The sequence below is a fragment of the Rattus norvegicus genome, chromosome 12 (genome assembly GCF_021556685.1).
Source record: "Rattus norvegicus strain SHRSP/BbbUtx chromosome 12, alternate assembly SHRSP_T2T, whole genome shotgun sequence".
In the NCBI taxonomy this organism is placed as follows: Eukaryota; Metazoa; Chordata; class Mammalia; order Rodentia; family Muridae; genus Rattus; species Rattus norvegicus.
Window position 1 is genome coordinate 32,494,573 of NC_141545.1, and position 19,229 is coordinate 32,513,801.

The 19,229-nt window shown below is 44.2% G+C and overlaps 1 protein-coding gene across 1 annotated transcript in view; it reads left to right on the top strand.

The window, feature by feature from the left end:
* The window catches only part of Galnt17 (polypeptide N-acetylgalactosaminyltransferase 17), a 450,487-nt gene that overhangs the window by 153,166 nt on the left and 278,092 nt on the right, over positions 1–19,229 (top strand). Inside the window, 1 exon segment of the mRNA NM_001025112.2 lies at positions 18,822–19,005. Coding sequence (NP_001020283.1) covers positions 18,822–19,005 — 184 coding nt within the window.

Genomic DNA, 19,229 nt, shown 5'->3' on the forward strand with positions numbered 1-19,229 from the left:
AGTGACAGATTTTCTCCAGCAAGTACACATTTCCTAAGCATTTCCTAAACAGCGCCATCAACCAAAGGCTCTCTGTTCAAATATCTGAGCCCATGGGAGACATTATCATGGGAACTACCACAACCCTCAGTTCAAAAGCCAAAAGGCACAACGACCATAACAACACAAAATCTGAAACTTTTTTTGATCATCTTGGTATTCCAAAGGTCTCATATCTCAGAGCTTTTGGGGTTTTTTTCCAATTAGAAATGACTGAAATGACTGTCACTCAAAACCTGTAGATTTATACATATATGCTAATAGAAATCTACATGCTTTGGGCATAGTTGATGAAAGCTAGTGTTACACACACACACACACACACACACACACACACACACACACACCTACACCTGTTTCACCCTTCTCCTGGAAAAAAACATATAAGTCATGTGTGTTCCTGCAAGGACCAGGGGAGGGAGTCTACTCTGGGAACCAGTAAGGGCTGAGTGGCATTGAGCCATCTGACAGATAGACTGATGGTCTACACATCATGGACACCTGCAGATTTCTTTTGTCCAGGAGAAGAGTGTGTGTATGTATATGTATATATGTATATATATATATGTATGTAATATATATGTATGCATAATATATTATGTACATAATATATATTATATATTATATTATAACATATAATAATATATATTATATATGTTTATATATAATATACTATAACATATAATAATATATATTATATATAATATAATATAGCATATAATAATATATATTATATATGTTTATATATAATATATTATATATAATATATATTATATATATACATATATATATAATATATATATATATATATCCATCCTAGCCTGGGCGGTCAGTTCTTTTTTCTCTTGTATGGTTCTCCACCCAACAGGAGGCTAAGTGACACAATTAACCTATATGTTACAATTAGCCTGTGTGATACATGTTCCTCATCCATCTGCTCCAAGCAAGGCCTGATGGCTGCCAAGTTCCTCCTCTCTTCATTAGAAATATTCATTTCACCCCCACACTTGGTGCATTGGCAGCCGGAGCAAGCCAGAGGCATACGTTAATCACTTTCGCACACAGAGTGAGGCAGGAGGGGGCATGTTGTTGCCAGTGTTTGCTTGGCAATGAGGCCCTTTTGGTCCTCTTCATCACAGTCAAGTGAAATCGGAACACATATTTTCTTCCTTTCCCTTTTTTGTTTGCTTGCATTTTTAAAATTAGCACAAATAGTGAATTTTCTTATAACTTCTCTTGACATGTTTATTATAGTCTATGAGGATAGACACACACACACTTACACTTGCATGCACACACATACACAACCTCCTCTTCTACTCCAGTAGTCTCCTTCCTTCCCCCTAAATAGTTCCCCTCTTGCTTTCATGACGTGTGTGTCTGTGTGTGTGTGTGTGTTTGTGTGTGTGTATGCATGTGCATGTGTGTATGTGTGTTAAAACCTAGATTCTGTATTTGAGAGAAAACGGCAGGTTTTGTCTGAGTCTAATTGATTTTACTTAATGTAGGGATCTTCAGTTCCTTCTATTTCCTTGCCAAGGACAAAATTTCATTCTTTTTCAAGGCTGAATAAAACTTCTATGTGTGTGTGTGTACCACACGTCTTCATCCATCCATCCATTGATGGGCACCCAGTATGGTTCCCTAGCTTGGTAATTGTAAACAGCCCTGCAGAAACCTACATGAGCATATAGGTTTCTGTGTGGTACACTGACTTTCTTCAGGATCACACTCAGGAGTAGCATAGTGGATTACATGGTAGTTCTATTTGGGATTTTGATTTCCACAGTAGTTTTACTCTGCTCTTATCACCACAGAGTAAGGTTATTTCCATCAACATTTTAACAGTGCATTTTCTTCATTTTTTCCTTCCTTCCTTCCTTCCTTCCTTCCTTCCTTCCTTCCTTCCTTCCTTCAGACAGTGTCTTACTTTCTACATAGCCCTGGCTGTCCTGGAACTCACTATACAGAACAGGCTAGTCTTGAACTTACAATGATCTGCCTACCATTGCCTCCTGAGTGTTGGGATTAAAGACATGCTCTGCCCTGCCCTTCAAGAGTGCATTCGGGGTTGGGGATTTAGCTCAGTGGTAGAGCGCTTGCCTAGCGAGCGCAAGGCCCTGGGTTTGGTCCCCAGCTCCGAAAAAAAAGAAAAAAGAGAGAGAGAAAAAAAAGAATGCATTCAATTCAAGTTTTTATATGTGTGGGTGTCTTGACTGCATGCATCTCTGTGTGCCTCGGAGACCAGAAGAACATGTCAGATCACGTGGGACTAGAGTCACAGATGATCTCGAGTCACCCTGTGGGTGCTGGAATTAAACCCAGGTCTTCTGGAGGAAGAGCCAGGAAGAGCCAGTGCTTTACTCTTGGAGCCACCTTAACAGTCTCAGGAGTGGACTTTTCTAAAGATGAGCTTGGTGGGCAAGTGAAGAAACCCAGGTCCTAGATGCAGGCTAAATAGCTTGAGTGACTTTGGCACATTCGGTGTCCTCATGGAACCCCAATGTTCTTACGGGCTGAACGAGGATAAAATGAAATAATCTTTGTCGAAAGATTCCAGAAAGTACAAAGTTCATAATACATGTAAGACATGCCATTTTGAATAAAACAGCAGTTTGGGAATTTATGGACGGTTTGTTCCAAAGGTACTTGGAGCACATCGCAGTGATTCATCACTCCTGGAGCTGAAAAGGCTGCGTGAACAGCTCAGCTAATGGACACAAATGCACTTCTAGTGTTCCGAGCTGCAGGGGATGCATCACCAGGGAACCTATTATTCATTGTGCTGTCTCCTAGGCCACAGTCCAACAGTGCATAGCCGTGTATTAGCAATGGAGGTTTGCCAAATTCTGTGGTGAAGCCCTAACCATCAGTATGATAGTGTTGTGTGGCCATTTTCTGAGATATGAATAGGCATCTATTCATCTCAGATAGGCATTGATGATAGATCAAAGAAACAAGCCAAAGCAACTGTAGCTCAGTGAGTCGTGAGTTTTTCAGGATTGCTTTCAGGAGTGTGGATATGGTGACTCACTTCCATCACTCCAAACCCCTCCCCAAGCATGGGTGACAACTCATGGGAACTCTGTCCCTGACAATCTGTTCAAGCAGCAGGCAGCTTATTGGTCAGATCGTCTTCTCTTCTAGCAGTCGTTACTGTTTTAATAGTCTTGGGGAGGGGCCCAGAGAGTACTGTTAAGTTTAGGGAACTTCCTGAGATCTGTTGTTGTGTTAGCAATTTCCTTCACTAAGATATTGTGGGGTGGGGGGGCAGGATATTCTAAGGGATGTGGGCAGGGACTCTTTAAGCAAAATAGCTTCAGGAAGTCCTTGAAACTGACTAGATTCAATAGCTATCCCCCCCCCCATACCTGTATGCAAGCAGTAAGGACCATTAAGAAATACTCTCACATACACACAGCTGCCTGGAAGAAATAGGCCAGGCAGATTGCCTAGCACAGTGGTTCTCAACTCCCTAATGCTTCGTCTACCCTTTAATATGGTTCTTCATGTCATGGTGACCCCAGTCATAAAATTATTTTTGTTGCTGTTTCCTAGCTGTAATTTTGCTAATGTTATGAATCATATTGCAAATGTCTATGTTTTCTAGCTGTCTTAGGTGACCCCTGTAAAAGGGTCATTCACCCCTATGAACCCAGGTTGAGAAACACTGGCCTAGGGTGGGGAGTGAAAACAAAAAGCACAGACGAGCTAATCTGCCTGGAAAAGACGCTCTCCTGCATGCCGTGCGGGGCTTCAGGTCCAGCTTTTGTGAGTTGTCACTCGTGCTTGGGCTTTGGTGATACAGATGTCTTTGAGTCATTTCTGCTTCTGTCAGTAACCTCCCACCTACGGTCTCATAAGTAACTCCAATAAAACTCGTTGGTTCACCAAGCTGGGTTTTAGTGCTGTACGGACTGTTATTGTTTCCTTAGCTGGTGTGAGTAGACTTTGTTCCCATCTCTCCCGGGATAGTGTCACGCACCACTTGTGAGTTTTGTGTGCTTTCTGAATCTTAAGAGAATGTTTTAACTCCTCGGAAGTAGCAGCAGGACAGATGGTATTTTGAGGTTAGGCCCTTGGGAATTTCTAAGATATGGAAAATGGAGGTAAAAAAAAAAAATAGAAAGAGGGAGAGAGGCAGGTGACATAGATGCCTGCTAAGGTGGCCAAGGCTCTGGATTCAGTCTTCATCACAAAATGTACATGCACATGTGCATATGTGAGCATGCAAGCGTATGTTCATATGTGCATTCAGAGAGAGAGAGAGAGAGAGAGAGAAAGAGAGAGAGAGAGAGAGAGAGAGAGAGAGAGAGAGAGAATGCAAGACCGCGTCATATGGAGACACAGCAAAGATAGTGGGTTGTAAACCAGGAGGGCAACTGCACTGTTTTGCTTTCTTACTGCTGCGGTGAGACACCCACCAGAGGAAAAACACATGGAGATGGAATTGTTTATGACTCACCGTTTGAGCTCGCAGTCCATCAAGGCAGAAAAGGCATGGCGGCAGGAGCAGGAGGCAGTTGGTCAGGTCACATCCACCATCAGGAAGCAGAGAGAGACAGATGGGGGTGCTCAGCTCACTGTCTCCTTTTGATTCAGTCCAGGACCCCAGCTGTGGCAGGGTGCTGCCCACATTCAGGTAGGTCTCCCTACCTCGGCAGTCCCAATGTAGTAGCTGAGATGTGCTCAGAAATGCTTCTAGACCCTGTTGACTTGACATAACCCTCATCTAAAACCCAGTTCCAGCTAGGCACAGAGGCACACACTTGTAATCCCAGGCTTAGGAAGCTAGGACATGAAGATTGTAAGATTGAACCCAGCCTAGGCTATAAATCAAGGAGCTCTGGGTCAGCCTGAGCTGTATAGAGAAACCCTCCTTCAAAAAAATGATCAGAACCATAGAAAATGAACCCTAACTAAAATCTGCCAGGACCTTGGTTTGGAGCTTTAAACCTTGTACTGTTTAGCTTTTATCAACTTGACACAAACCCTATCTGGGAAGAGGGGATCTCAACTGAGGGATTGGCTTCATCATAGTGTCCTGTGTGGCTTTTTCTTGATCAGTGGTTGGGTATGGAAGGACGCAGCCCACTGTGGGCAATGTTATTCCCGGCAGGTGGTTCTGGGTGCAAGCTGAGCAAGCCATTAAGCTGTGGTCCTTCACGATTTCTACCTCAGCTCCTGCTTGAGTTCCCGCACTGACTTCCTTCAGGAATTGACCCTGCTCGGGATGCAGAACCCAACTAAAGTCCCTCCTTCCCCAAGCTGGTTTTGTCAGGATTCTATCAGAACCACAGAGAAGCAAAGCAGGCCAGGCCGGGATAGCCATGAGATACTAACTGATCTTTCGTTTTAAATCAATAGCCTCCTGTTATCAAAGGCCGAGCTGATGCTACCATCACAGGACATTGCTGTCACAACACACATTGCTGTCAGGATAAAGTTTAGCCTGGGACCCAAACAAAGACATGGAGCTATAGGGTAAAAAGTCTGAGCTCACTGATAGGTTTTGAAAGCCCATTAATCCCTGATTCTGCTCAAGCTCAGGACTTGAAACCCCACCAATCCCCACCCTGGAAATTTTCACCCTGAAGAACTCCACCCCCAAGAAACCCTATATAAGTTTGCCTTCCACTAAGATCTTTTCTGCTTCTCACCCAAGTAGAGAGAGCCACCCTCTTGTGTCTCTCCCAATAAATCTCTTGTATGAGGTTTGTTGTGTGGTGTGACTTTGTGGTATTCCTTGGCTCCTGTCAAGATACCTTTCTCTTCAGAAATGCAACAGTTGTATTGGAGAAACCTTTCCCCTCGGAGCTGTAACACTTGCAGAAGCTAGGTCATGGTAATGACTTAGATCGATCATCAAAAAGGCAAGTTTAAGTTTTTTGCATGATAGATGTTGGAGAAGACCATTGCATAATGAAGACAAGTAATGACATTTTGAGTGTTATCCTGTGGAGCTATGGCACAGAACATACTGCCTTACATGGGGTGAGTGCTTTGTCCTTGGGACAGTGTAGTACAGTAGGTGTGGTCAACTGTCTGGAGTTGTTCCACCAGATGCAGTGCCTAGCTAGTTGGTCTGCCCATCCTCCCAACTCAAGAGTCTGTGTTATACCACGGAAAAGCTGTTGTCCTTACACACAAAGGACACTTAGCCTAGTTTTCTTTTTTTTTTTTTTTTTTTTTTTTGGTTCTTTTTTTCGGAGCTGGGGACCGAACCCAGGGCCTTGAGCTTCCTAGGTAAGCGCTCTACCACTGAGCTAAATCCCCAGCCCCAGCCTAGTTTTCTTTTACCAAATAATTAGTACAGTTGTGGTTACTTGTTGTCGTGGTGGTGGTGGTGGTGGTGCTGGTGGTGGTGCTGTTTGGCTTTTGTTGTTGTTATTATTGTTGTTGTTGTTCTTCTTCTTCTTCATCATCATCATCATCATCTTCTTTCTTCCTCCTCTTCTTTCTTCCTCTTCTCCTTTCTTCTTCTTTCTTCCTCTTCTCCCTTCTTCTTCTTTCCTCTTCTTCTTTCTTCTTCTTCCTCTTCTTCTTTCTTCTTCTTCTTCCTCTTCCTCTTCTTCTTTCTCTTCCTCTTCCTCTTCTTCCTCTTCCTCTTCTGCTTCTTCTTCCTCTTCCTCTTCTTCTTCCTCTTCTTCCTCCTCCTCTTCTTCTTCCTATTCTTCCTCTTCTTTCTTCCTCTTCTTTCTTCTTCTTCTTCTTCCTCTTCCTCTTCTTCTTTCTTCTTCTTCTTCCTCTTCCTCTTCTTCTTTCTTCTTCTTCTTCCTCTTCCTCTTCTTCTTTCTTCTTCTTCTTCCTCTTCCTCTTCCTCTTCTTCTTTCTTCTTCTTCTTCCTCTTCCTCTTCCTCTTCTTCTTTCTTCCTCTTCTTTCTTCCTCTTCCTCTTCCTCTTCCTCCTCTTCTTCCTCCTCTTCTTCTTCCTCTTCCTCTTCTTTCTTCCTCTTCTTTCTTCCTCTTCCTCCTCTTCTTCCTCTTCTTCTTCTTCTTCTTCCTCCTCCTACTCCTCCTCCTCCTCCTTCTCCTCCTCCTCCTCCTTGTTTGGTATGTGTTGGGGAATGTTTCTAGTTTCTAGACAGGGTTTGGCTGGCTATCCCAGAACTCACTCTGTAGACCAAGCTGGCTTCCAGCAGCTCAGGAGCCTCTACCTTCTGAGTGCTGGGATTAAAAGCATGTGCTACCATTGCCTGGTTATAACTGATTTTCTAATTCAAGAGGTTTATTTTCAAATGAGTATACATGAGTGCATTTGCGTGTGTGTGTGTGTGTGTGTGTGTGTGTGTGTGTGCATATAAGTGTAGATGCATGTAGAGATCAGAAACAGATTTTGGATCCCCTGATGCTAAAGTTCTGGTTGGTTTTAGCCACCTGGTGTGAATGCTGGGACTCAAACTTGGGTCCTCTGCAAGGAAAGCAAGTACTCTTAACTGCTGGACCATCTCTCCAGGCCCAGTTGAATTCTTTTTGTTTGCATGTATATTTGTTGCATACATGTCCATGTATGTGTGCAGATGCATACGCAAGGGTGTGTGTGTGTGTGTGTGTGTGTGTGTGTGTGTCTCATCTGTACAACGAGGTTGTCTAGCCAATGAGGCTCAAAGACCCACCTGTCTGCATCTGTCTAGTGCTAGAATTGCAAGCATATGTCCCCACATACAATTCTTTTCTTTCCTTTTCTCTTTTTCAACATGGTTCTGGGAGTTAAACTCAGGTCCTCATGCTTGCACAGCAAACACTTTACCAACTGAGCCATCGCCACTATATTTGAATTCTTATGACTTCATTCAGAATATTAAGGCTAGCATAACCTTTGGACATCACGTCTGGCAAGCTCAGAGGATTCGAGAGGGAAATGTCAGAATCACCATCATAATGTAGTTGTCAACAAATGTCGAGATCACTGCACTAATATATGAACTGAAGAATCGATGATCTGACTGAGTTCATGAAGCAATGCTGGCAGATTTCTACCATGTTACTAGGAGATTTCTGTGTCAATCCAGAGCTCTGGCTCTCAGTCTTCCTAATGCTTCAACCCTTTAATACAATTCTTCACATTGTGGTGACCCCCCCCCCCAACTGTACAATAATTTCACTGTTATGTCATCGATGTAATTTTGCTACTGTTAGGAATCATAATGTAAATATCTGTGGTTCCAGTGGTCCTAGGTGACTCCTGGTGGGCAGTCACAACCCACAGGTTGAGAACCACTGACCTAAACCATCAGAATGTGTTTCACCAGCCCAACGTATAGAACATTCATTTACGTCTTCACAGACTTGCTTTGCTCGTTCAGCAACTCATTCATGTACATAGTATATATGCTTATTGCGTACCAGACTATGTGCAAGTCACAAGATGGTCATTCCTCTTCGCAAGAGCCCCTTTTCTATATAAGTGACCATCCAAGGCTCATAAATATGCTAATGGCCATACCGCTTGATTGAGACTGAAAATTCTGTCGAAGGTTCCACTGAACGGTAGAGCACATATTGATAGTCTAGTTTAACTGGTGTTCAAAGAGGATTACAAGCTAGGTCTACCACTGTAGGTCTATAATTCTACTGAGGCAGGAGGATCCCAAATTCCAGACCTGCCTTGGCTACCGAGCAAATTCAAGTCTAGGCCAAACAACTTAGTGAGAGTATGTCTCAAAACAGTAAACTGGCTGGGCAGTGGTGGGTCACCTCTTAATCCCAGCACTCAGGAGGAAGAGTCAGACCGATCTCTGTGCACTTGAGGCCAGCCTGGTCTACAGAGTGAGTTTCAGAACTGTCAGGGCTACACTGAAGAACGCTGTTTTGAAAAACAAATTAATATGAAGTATGGGCATGCATCCTTGGTAGAGGACTTGACTAGAGCCCTCCAGGGAAGGGCCAGGGGTATGAGTGCTTGGTAGAGTGCTTGCCTGGTACGCATGTGAATCCCTAGATTCAATGCCCAGGAGCTTTTCAGTGTGAGTTCAGAAACATCAGGAAGTGAGATAGTTTAAACAAAGAATGCAGTGGAGAGGCAAGCAAAACGCAGCCCTGGAAGTCTGGAAGTGAGCTACCTCCAGTGTGCGGACCCTTTTGGGTTGTCGTCCACAGACAACATCCAGCATTAATGAGCTCGACTCAAGCGAGAATCATGTCTGCATGCTGGGAGACTCATTCTGTAGATCACCTTGGGAGTGGAGGGCAGTAACTTGAGCAAGAGGTGCCTCGAGCTTCTCCAGGGGGTAGCACAAGTAGAGGAGAGGGAGACTGACAAGAGACATGTTGGGGTTAGAGAGACGGCTCTACTGTTAAGAGTGTTGGCTGCTTTGCCAGAGGAGGACGTCGGTTCAGTTCCCAGAACTCTCAATGAATAATTCATAATCTATTTTAACTAACTCCAGGGCAGGCAATGTTTCCTCAGGCACTGCACTCATATATACACACACACCCACACACCCATACCCACCCACCCCCCAGAGAGAGAGAGAGAACAAAACAATTAAATTAAAAAAAGAAAGAGAGGCATATATATGCTGACATCTATTTTTTTTTGACATAGGTGATATGACACAATGCTCATAATCCTATCACTTTGGAGCTGAGGAGGGAAGATTGCTATGAGTTTGAGGCCAGCCTAGGCAGCATAGTAAGTTCTAGGCTAGCATCGGCTACAGAAAGATGCTGTCTAGACATAACAAAAACAAAACAATAACAGCAAAAATGCCCCAACAAACCAAACCAAAGAAACAAGGCAAAAGAAACCAACACAAAAGAGTACTTTGGACTGGGGGTATAGTGGTACAGACCCTGGGTTATATCCCTAAAACAAAAATGAATGAGTGAATGAGTGAATGAATGAGTGGCTATTTGAGTCAAGAATTTTTAAATACTTTGTTATACACGCATGCATGTGGAGAAAGCAGAGTAGGATACAACACGTGTACATTCAGTCTTCGTTCAAGTGGCATTTGCGGCTGTGTAACAGACTCTTGTCAGTTGAATTAATTATCACTGGTATTGGTATCCAGAATGTTGCTAAACTCTCTGGCAGCAATATTTCACAACTCACTTTTCTCCATCCCTGTCCCTCCATCTTAATTACCAGAGCCATCCCTCATGCTTGATAGGGAGGGCAGAAAGCCCCATTGCTAGCATGCGATCCATTCTCTCCAGTCCGTCTTTGTTTTGTGTTTCTGAGGCAGTGGCTCATGTATACCAGGCTGCCTTCAAACTCGATGTATAGCCAAGGATGACCTTGAACTCCCGATTTGCCCCCTGCCTCTACTTCCTGAGGGCCGGGAGTACAAGCTTGCATCAACTTGTCAGGTTTCTGCAGACCCCGGGAATGGAACCCAAAGCTTTGGGCGTGCCAGGGAAACACTCTACCAACAGAATTTCCAACCTCTACTGAAATTAATATTCTGGCTTCTGAAGAAGAAAGCCTTCTTACCTTCCATAAAATAATGGCAATTGGCCAGGAATAAATGTGGAATTTTTGCTGTTTATGCTATAATGCGCGCAGCTGTGATTTCTCTGCTCTGTCGCTTTGCAAATGCTTTGGTGTATGTGGGATCTGTCTAGGAACAATGATGGAGAAATTGGGTCTCTCATAAAGAAACCCCTTTAATCTATGGACTCCCAACTAAACAATGGAGCTGGACAGGCTTGGCTTATTGAGTAAGCATATGAACACGTAATTGTGCGTGTGCACCCATATACAGGCGGGTATGGAAGTCTGTGTGTTTGTATAGATGAGTGTGTGAATATGTGTATTTGTGGAGGGAGAGCATGTACAAGTTCATGTGTTTGTGTATGTATGTCTGTATATAAATGTGTTTGTGTATGGTCTATGTATGTGAAAGTGTATTGTGTTTGTGCGAGTGTGTGCATACACGTGTGCATGTGTGTGTGTCTGTGTGTGTGTCTGTGTGTATGTGTGTGTGCGTGCAAGTGTGTGTATGCATGTGTGCATGTGTGTATGTGCATGTGCGTGTATGTCTGTGTGTGTGTGTGTGTGTGTGTGTGTGTGTGTGTGTGTGTGTACACATTCTGTTCCAGCCAAGTAAGTTTATATGCTGCCAGGGCACTGGATCACATTTTCTATAGTCTCTAGTCTGGAAATTTGTGTTTGCTCTAAGTCTCCTTCCTATTTCTGGAAGAATAATGCTGGCTATCGTAAACACATACGTTTAAACTGCAGTCCCCAAGAAAACAACGTCTTCGCTTGTGTGGAGGGAGGCGGGAAGGTGTCGCAGCGATGATTTACAACCCTGGGCTGTTTGCTTTTGCTGCCACGCAGAAGCTGCTGGAGCTCATTTACAATCTATGACCAATGTGGACTGGGGGATTTATGTTTCACTGAGGAATCATAAAGGCCATGGACCTCACAGGATTTCTGGACCCCGTAGGACAGATGGACATAATCCATCATCTACGTGACAGTAGTCTGAGGGGGCCGGGGAGGCAGCTCAGTGGATAGAGTGCTTATCTGGTAAGCACAAGGCTTGGGCTCCATCCCCGGTGCCACATTAACCTACTGCAGTACATGCCTGTGATCCCAGAACTCCAGAAACGGACATAGGAGGCAGAAGTTCACTCATCTTTTGTAAAGTGGTGGGTTCAAGGGCAGCTTGAAGTACATGTGTCATTGCCTTTAAGTATAAATGTAGTTCGTGATCTCAATAGAAGCGAGTTCCTTCCTTCCTTTATATTTATTTACTCATTCATCTGCTTATGTGTTTGTTTTGAGGCAGGGTTTCTTTGTATAGTTCTGGCTGTCCTGGAACTTGCTCTGTACACCAAGCTGGCCTCTGCCCCCCTCCCACATGCTGGGAATAAATATGGGAGCCACCACCATAGGGCCTTTTTCTCTTCCCCCTAATATTTCAGAAGTTTAAACATTTTAGTGTCATTTTTTACTGCTTCGTGTTTGGTAAATATCTGAGAAAAAGAAGTATCTTGGACCGAGGAGATGGCCTAACAGGAAAAAATGCTTGCTTTAGCTCCATCTCCAGGATCCACGTGGTGGAAGGAGAGAACTGACTATTGCAAGTTATCCTCTGTCCCCCCCATACGTGCTCTGCGGCGCAGGCACAGCACACATGCGCACTAAAGAAAGAACCGTAGAGAAAGGCTTCAAAAGAGATCAAGTTTCACCTTCCAGCTAATAGATGAGTTTCCTTTCACCGCCCTGTCTCCAAAACCAACCTAGGATGGGGAAGACTTATTTGGGCACCTGATTTCAGAGGGGTTCCAGTCTGTGGTCATTTAGTCCTGTGTACCAAGGCAGAGCATCCTGACTGGGGGAACACATGGGAGGGAGAGTTCTTCACTTCCTTTTCAGCAGGAAGCAGATCCTAAGGGAAGGTCTTCAGATCAGTTACAACCTTCAAAGGCGAATCCGGTGGTACTTCCTCAAGCCAAGCCCCATGTCCCGGAACCGCCTGAAACAGCGACCCCAGCTGGGGGCCAAATTTGTTGGGAGTTACAGGTTCGTGTGCAGTCATGCCTAGCATTTAAATGGGTGTAAGGATCCAAACTCAGACGCTCCTACTTGCATAACAAATACTCTAGCCCACAGACTCATTTCCGCAGCTGTTTCTCCCTTTTGAATAAAACATATAATTTTTCTTACCTTTGTATTATTCTAGGCTAATCCGACTACCCTTTATTAACTTGCAGACTTAGGAACCAACCATGGTATGTGAACAGGGACTGGAGAAATGGCTCAGCGGTCAAGAACATGAACTGCTCTCTTATAGGTCCCGAGCTTGGGTTTCAGTACTCAAGTTGGGTGGCTCACAACCATCTCTAACTCCAGTTCCGGGTATCTGACGCCCTCTACTGGTCTGTAGAGGCACCTGCACTTTGATCTCCATACCCACATAGGTACCCATACTTCAAAATTAATGGGATGCTGGAGAGAGCCCCATAGATAGTTAAGGCACTTGCCACCAAGCTGAACAACTGAGTTTAATCCCCGGCACCCATATGGTGGGATGACAGAACCATTGTCCCAAGTTGTCCGATGACCTCTACACGTATACACAACACACACACACACACACACACACACACACACACACACACACACACACGAATAAATAAATGTAGTTTAAAAATAAAAGAAGTAGAAATCGAGGTTGGAGTTTAGCCCAGGGCAAGGGTGATTGTCCAGATAGCATGTGCAGGGCTCTGTAGTCAAATCCTGTCACCCTTCCCCGAGAGACCCAGTTGTGTAGTGTAGTATTTTATTCTCCTGCTGTTCGATCTTCCAATTAGAAAACACATCTTCATTCCCCCAATTAGAAAACACACCTTCATTGCCAGTTTATGTGGGTTGCATTTTATTCTCCTTAGTAAAATCTCTTATTAGTCTTATTGGTTATTGCTGGAGCCGATGCAATATTGTTTCTGTTATAAATAGAATCCCTTCAGTATTATATATTCCGGTTGGTTATTGTGGGAATAAAAAGCTCTTGTTAATACAAGATCGTTGCTTCCTCACGGAGGCAGCCTCAAATCCCTCCTCTACTCTTTATCGCCCCAGGGACACGTCCTTCCCCGCAGGGCCATCTTTCCAGCCTCTAATGCCCTTTCTCTCACACTCAACTGGCCTTTTTCAAGCTTGATTTCTCCGTGACATTCATTAGTTCTTTATGGATATTGATTCGTTATTCTATTCATTCTTCATTTATGTGACTTTCTCAGGACTAGTGTGTGTCCGCATATATATGCGCGGGTACATACATGTGTATGCATAGACAGGCATGTGCATGCGTGCATGCTACTGTGTATACAAGAATGCAAACAGGTAGGTAGAAAACAGAAGTCAAAATCAGATATTTTTGTGGAGACAAGGACTCATTTGCTTGGGACTGGCCAAAAAGGTCAGGCTGAGTGGCTAGTAAGCCCCAGGAACGCATCTCCTTGATGCTGGGGCTATAACTGTGCTCCGTCATGTCCGGCTTTTTTTTTTTTTTTTTTTTTTTTTTTTCGGAGCTGGGGACGGAACCCAGGGTCTTGCGCTTGCTAGGCAAGTGCTCTACCACTGAGCTAAATCCCCAACCCCCATGTCTGGCTTTTTAAATGAGGGTTCTAGGGAACAAACTCAGGTCCTGGTGCTAGTAATGTTTTTTTAGGCCAAAGAACAAGGGGCCTTTTCAGAAAAGAAGCATGGTGTGTGTGTGTGTGTGTGTGTGTGTGTGTGTGTGTGTGTGTGTGTGTATGGTATGTGGTGTGTGTGTGTGCGCGTGCATGTGTGTGTGCGCGCGCGTGTGTGTGTGTATGGTGTGTGGTGTGTGTGTGTGTGCGAGCGTGCATGTGTGTGTACGCGTGTGCGTGTGTGTGTGTGCGTGCACGTGCGAGCACGTATTGGTTAATCCTGATGGCCAACTTGACAAGATCTGGAATCACTTAGGAGACAAATCTCTGGGTGTGTCTGTGATGAGTTTTATAGATTGGGTTAATTGAGGAGGGAAAACCCACCCTAAACGTGAGCTGCCCATCCCCTTGGCTGGAGTCCAGACAGAATAACACGGAGAGAGTGAAGTGAGTGTCAGCATCCATTTCCTGTGGATGCGGTGTGACCACCTCCCTCACACTCCGTCCATTGTACCTTCACTGAGCATGGGGGGTGTGCTCTCGGGCTGTAAGTCAGAATAAACCTTTCCTTGCTTGAGTCTCTTGAGTCTGGTATTTTGTCACAGCCGTGAGAAAAATAACGAATGCCCTGGGTCCTCTCATGAGATTCTAGTGGTGATGTTCTCTGGCAGAGACTAGCTCGGCCTTCGCCCGTGGACTTGAACTCTGATTCGCCTGTGCCTGTGGTCTCGGGGAGCCGGCTATGCAAGCACATTAAATTCCAGGAGAAATTTGTGCTGCCTTGTTGCACCTTTCTGGCAGATGAAATTGGGGGAAAAATGGAAACACATGGACCACGAAATATATAATTCATAGTTGTCACACTGTACTAGAAGGCGTGGTGTCTTTTTTGTGAGGCTGCTAAGTGGGAGTCTTCATACTGGGAAGAAATCATGCCACATGAGGGGGAAAAAAAGATAAGAAAAAAAACCAAAAACATTGCATTGGGAACCAAATCCCCATCATGTCCTTGATAGAGTGGGCATAAATTTTTAATCTTTGTTATTTTGCATGTGAAGGCCAGAAGTCAACCCTGGCCATCATTCCTCCCGTACTAGCTACTTTGATTTTTGAGACAGGGTCTCTTATTGGAGCTTGGAGTGTACCAATTTTACTACACTGTTGGGTCAGTGAGCCACGCCCCCAGCCCCTCACTGGGGGATTCTAGGCAGGGGCTTTACCACTGAGCCATGCCCCCAGCCCCTCACTGGGGGATTCTAGGCAGGGGCTCTAACACTGAGCCACACCCAGCCCCTCACTGGGGGATTCTAGGCAGGGGCTCTACCACTGAGCCACGCCCCCAGCCCCTCACTGGGGGATTCTAGGCAGGGGCTCTACCACTGAGCCACGCCTCCAGCCCCTCACTGGGGATTCTAGACAGGGGCTCTACCACTGAGCCACGGCCCCAGCCCCTCACTGGGGGATTCTAGGCAGGGGCTCTACCACTGAGCCATGCCCCCAGCCCCTCACTGGGGGATTCTAGGCAGGGGCTCTACCACTGAGCCATGCCCCCAGCCCCTCACTGGGGGATTCTAGGCAGGTGCTCTCCCACTGAGCTACACTCCCACAACTCCTCACTGAAAGACAAATGTCCTTCACTATGAGCCAGATACCAACCAGCCCAGTCCTTTACTATAATAATAATAATAATAATAATAATAATAATAATAATAATAATAATAATACTTCTCTAGCTACACTTTTTAAGGGAACCCCAATTTTTACAGCAATATCTGTTTCCATTTTATTTCTCAGGGGAACCTGACGCGTCCTGTTCTGTATGTCAGCCTTTAATGTTAAGTTAATGGTGAACTTATCCCTCCTGTCTCAGCATTCTCCATATTCTCCCTTTGACTCAATCTTGGATGTTTGCCTCTCTTACAAGTCTGGCTCTGCATTTTATGCAACTTAAAATAAGTTTATGGGGTGTTTCTGTGTCTCACGGCAATGTTTTTTTTTTACGTGTGCCCTTTTGTTTGTCTCTTTAGAAACAGAATGGCTCATAACAAGAGGTTATGTGTTTAAAGCTTACTGAGAGTATTTTATAGATCCCAGGGTATTTATCTACTTAAATACTTAAAGCATCCTGTGATCCCAGCTCTCATGAGACCATGTGGCCCTGCTGCACCCTCTTACTATATATATATATATATATATATATATATATATATATATATATATATATATATACATATACATATACATATACATATACATTATACATATATATGTGTGTATGTGCACATAAATATTGTATAAATATATATCATATATCATTTATCACCTGACTATATCCTATCTATCATCTGTCATCTGTCCATCCACCATATATCTGTGTCCAGCACCTAGATAGCTATTATCTATCTACCTACCTATCAACCTATTATCTATCTATTGTATGTCGTCTATTGCCTATCTGTCACCTATCTGCCTATTTATTTATCATCTATCAATCTAACATCTATCCATCCTGTGTGTTTGTGTGTATGTGTGTGTATGTATGTGTGTGTGTGTGTATCATCCAGACAGGTATCTGTCTGTCTGTCTATCTACCTATACCTGTCTGTCTATTTATCTGTCTATCTATGTAATATTGGTACCGCCACTCATTATTCTTTTTGCTGTCAAGTACACCACTGTTTGCCAACATTATATTTTGGTTACATTTGGGAGATATGCATGAACCAGCTATGAGCACTTGGCTTGAGTTTTGTGTGAATATACGTTTTTTATTTACTTTGATGCACACCCAGGAGTTGAGCTCCTTGGTCTTATGGTTTCTGTGCTTACCGTGTTGAAGAATTGCTAAATTCTTTTTTCCATTTTCCATTCCTTTGGCAATGCTCTCTCACTTGCAACTTTAATTAATTAATTAATCTTCTTAAATGGACTTTGAAGTCACACTCCTCCTACCTCAGCTTCCTGAGCGACAGGATAACACGCGTACATGACTTGGCACCAGATGATTTGAAAAGCAAACATAAGTGCTTGTATTTGACTAGGTAGGCCATTTGAGCTTTGCAATGTTGATGTTACTGAGGTGTTTTTTCCCCCTGCATTGAAGCGATCTGTGAGACTGGAGACAAAGACATAGGCAAGAAGTGAATGTCTTCATTGAGGAGGTCTCTGCTGGAGTGGGAGCTACCAGCAGAGTCCAAGTATGAGAATAACACACTAAATGAGAACCACCCCCAGATTGCACAGCACTGCCCTGGAATGATCCAAGCTGCTTTTGGTCTGGTTGCTAACCAAATACATTCCCATTTGTAGCAATCCCAGCAATAGACTGTGCACCTTGGTGTTTTGAGATGCAGAATGTCACATGACCCAAAGAATTGTTGGCTTGGATTTGCTCAAGGATGTCTCCATGCTAAGTTTAGGTCCTCGAGAGATACCGATGATCTATATTCGTGCTGTCCACAGTAGAAGTAGGACTTGGGGTGTAGCTCAGTGGAAGCATACTTGCCTAGAATGTCTTGGTGAAGGTCTCAGGGCCAAGACCAAGAGTGGAGTGCCTGCCTAGAATCCTCCAGAAATGAACTGGGTGTATGATTCAACAATGTAGTATATCAGAGACCCTAGTTCAATTTCCAGGACTCCGGAGTGTATGCTTGCCCATGGGCATGGATACCAATCATCTTACACCTTTGCAGCCAATGACAGCCAGAAGGTCACACTTCCCTAGCTAAGTAGTTCAACCTCCCGGAGCTCTGGTATGCATACTTCCTCCTCAAGGTCTTTGTGGAAGGATGTGACCGAAGTGACCATGGCTAGGGATCCACCCACATTCTGGGAGTGGAAGCTGCTTAGAGACCATTGCCATGGAGGGCTCCCTCTCTGTGTGTTGTGGCTAGCTGCCTCCTTACGATCTTTTTCCTCTTCTCTGTGATTTATCTTCGAACGCATTGTGTTTCTCTTTGCCATTGAGATGGAATTGAAATAAAACTATTAGGTGAAGACTCACAGTGAAATTAATCTGTTCTTTTCTAGTTCAACTACAGCAATATCCTCGACCACCCACCCATAACCTGGCCAGGTCCCTGATAGTTATACGGAGTCTCTGAGATCCTCGGAACCTTCCCCTTGCTGCAGACTTAACCTGACTGTAGTTGTCCTAAGGAGAAAGGGGAGATAGGCAGAGATAATTCATCTTATTTCTTGGTTTCCTCTTGGTTTTCATTCCTCCAAGTCTCTGTTTTTATGTTTACAGAAGTAAAGCAAGGGAGGGGGGCATTCCTATAGATATTCCGATGCAAAGCTCGGAGCTCAGCGTGGCCGGGACCTTTCTCTCCCTGTAGAGATATCCCCCACTACCCTATGAACTGAGTGCTTGAGGGGCAGCCCTGTAATGCCAGCACATGGGAGGTAGAGGCAGCAAGATCTGGAGTTCAAGGTCACCCTCATCTGCATAGCAAGTTCAAAGCCAGCCTGGGCTACATCAGGCCCTGCTTCTGGATACATAGCATATATATATATATATATATATATATATATATATATATATATATATATATATATATATATATATCCACACACACACACACACACACAGGATGTGTAAACTGTGGTCACAGTTTTTTGCTGTGCTAAGAAGTTCTATGCTGTATCCAGGAGAGGCGTTTTGAAATAACTCTCTCTCCTCCTTCCTTTCAGGCTTATCTAAATCCCTCGGGCTCATCGAAGGGTATGGTGGGCGGGGCAAAGGAGGCCTTCCTGCCACCCTTTCCCCCTCTGAAGAAGAAAAAGCCAAAGGACCTCATGAGAAGTATGGCTACAATTCCTACCTCAGTGAAAAGATCTCCTTGGACCGGTCTATTCCAGATTATCGCCCTACCAAGTAAGCTACAGTTATGCTCTGGAAAGGAGCTGGCTGGCTTTGTCTCAATGTGTGGTACTTCTATTTGTAACCATGGAGGGACCTGCCTCTTTCTCTCTGTCTCTTCTATAATCAGTCAATCAATGACTTTTGTTGCTTAGGAAATATTAGCCAAATTAAAAATAAAGTTAAGGACTGGTGACATGGCTTAATTGAGAGTGTTCTTGCCCAGTATGGGTTCTGGA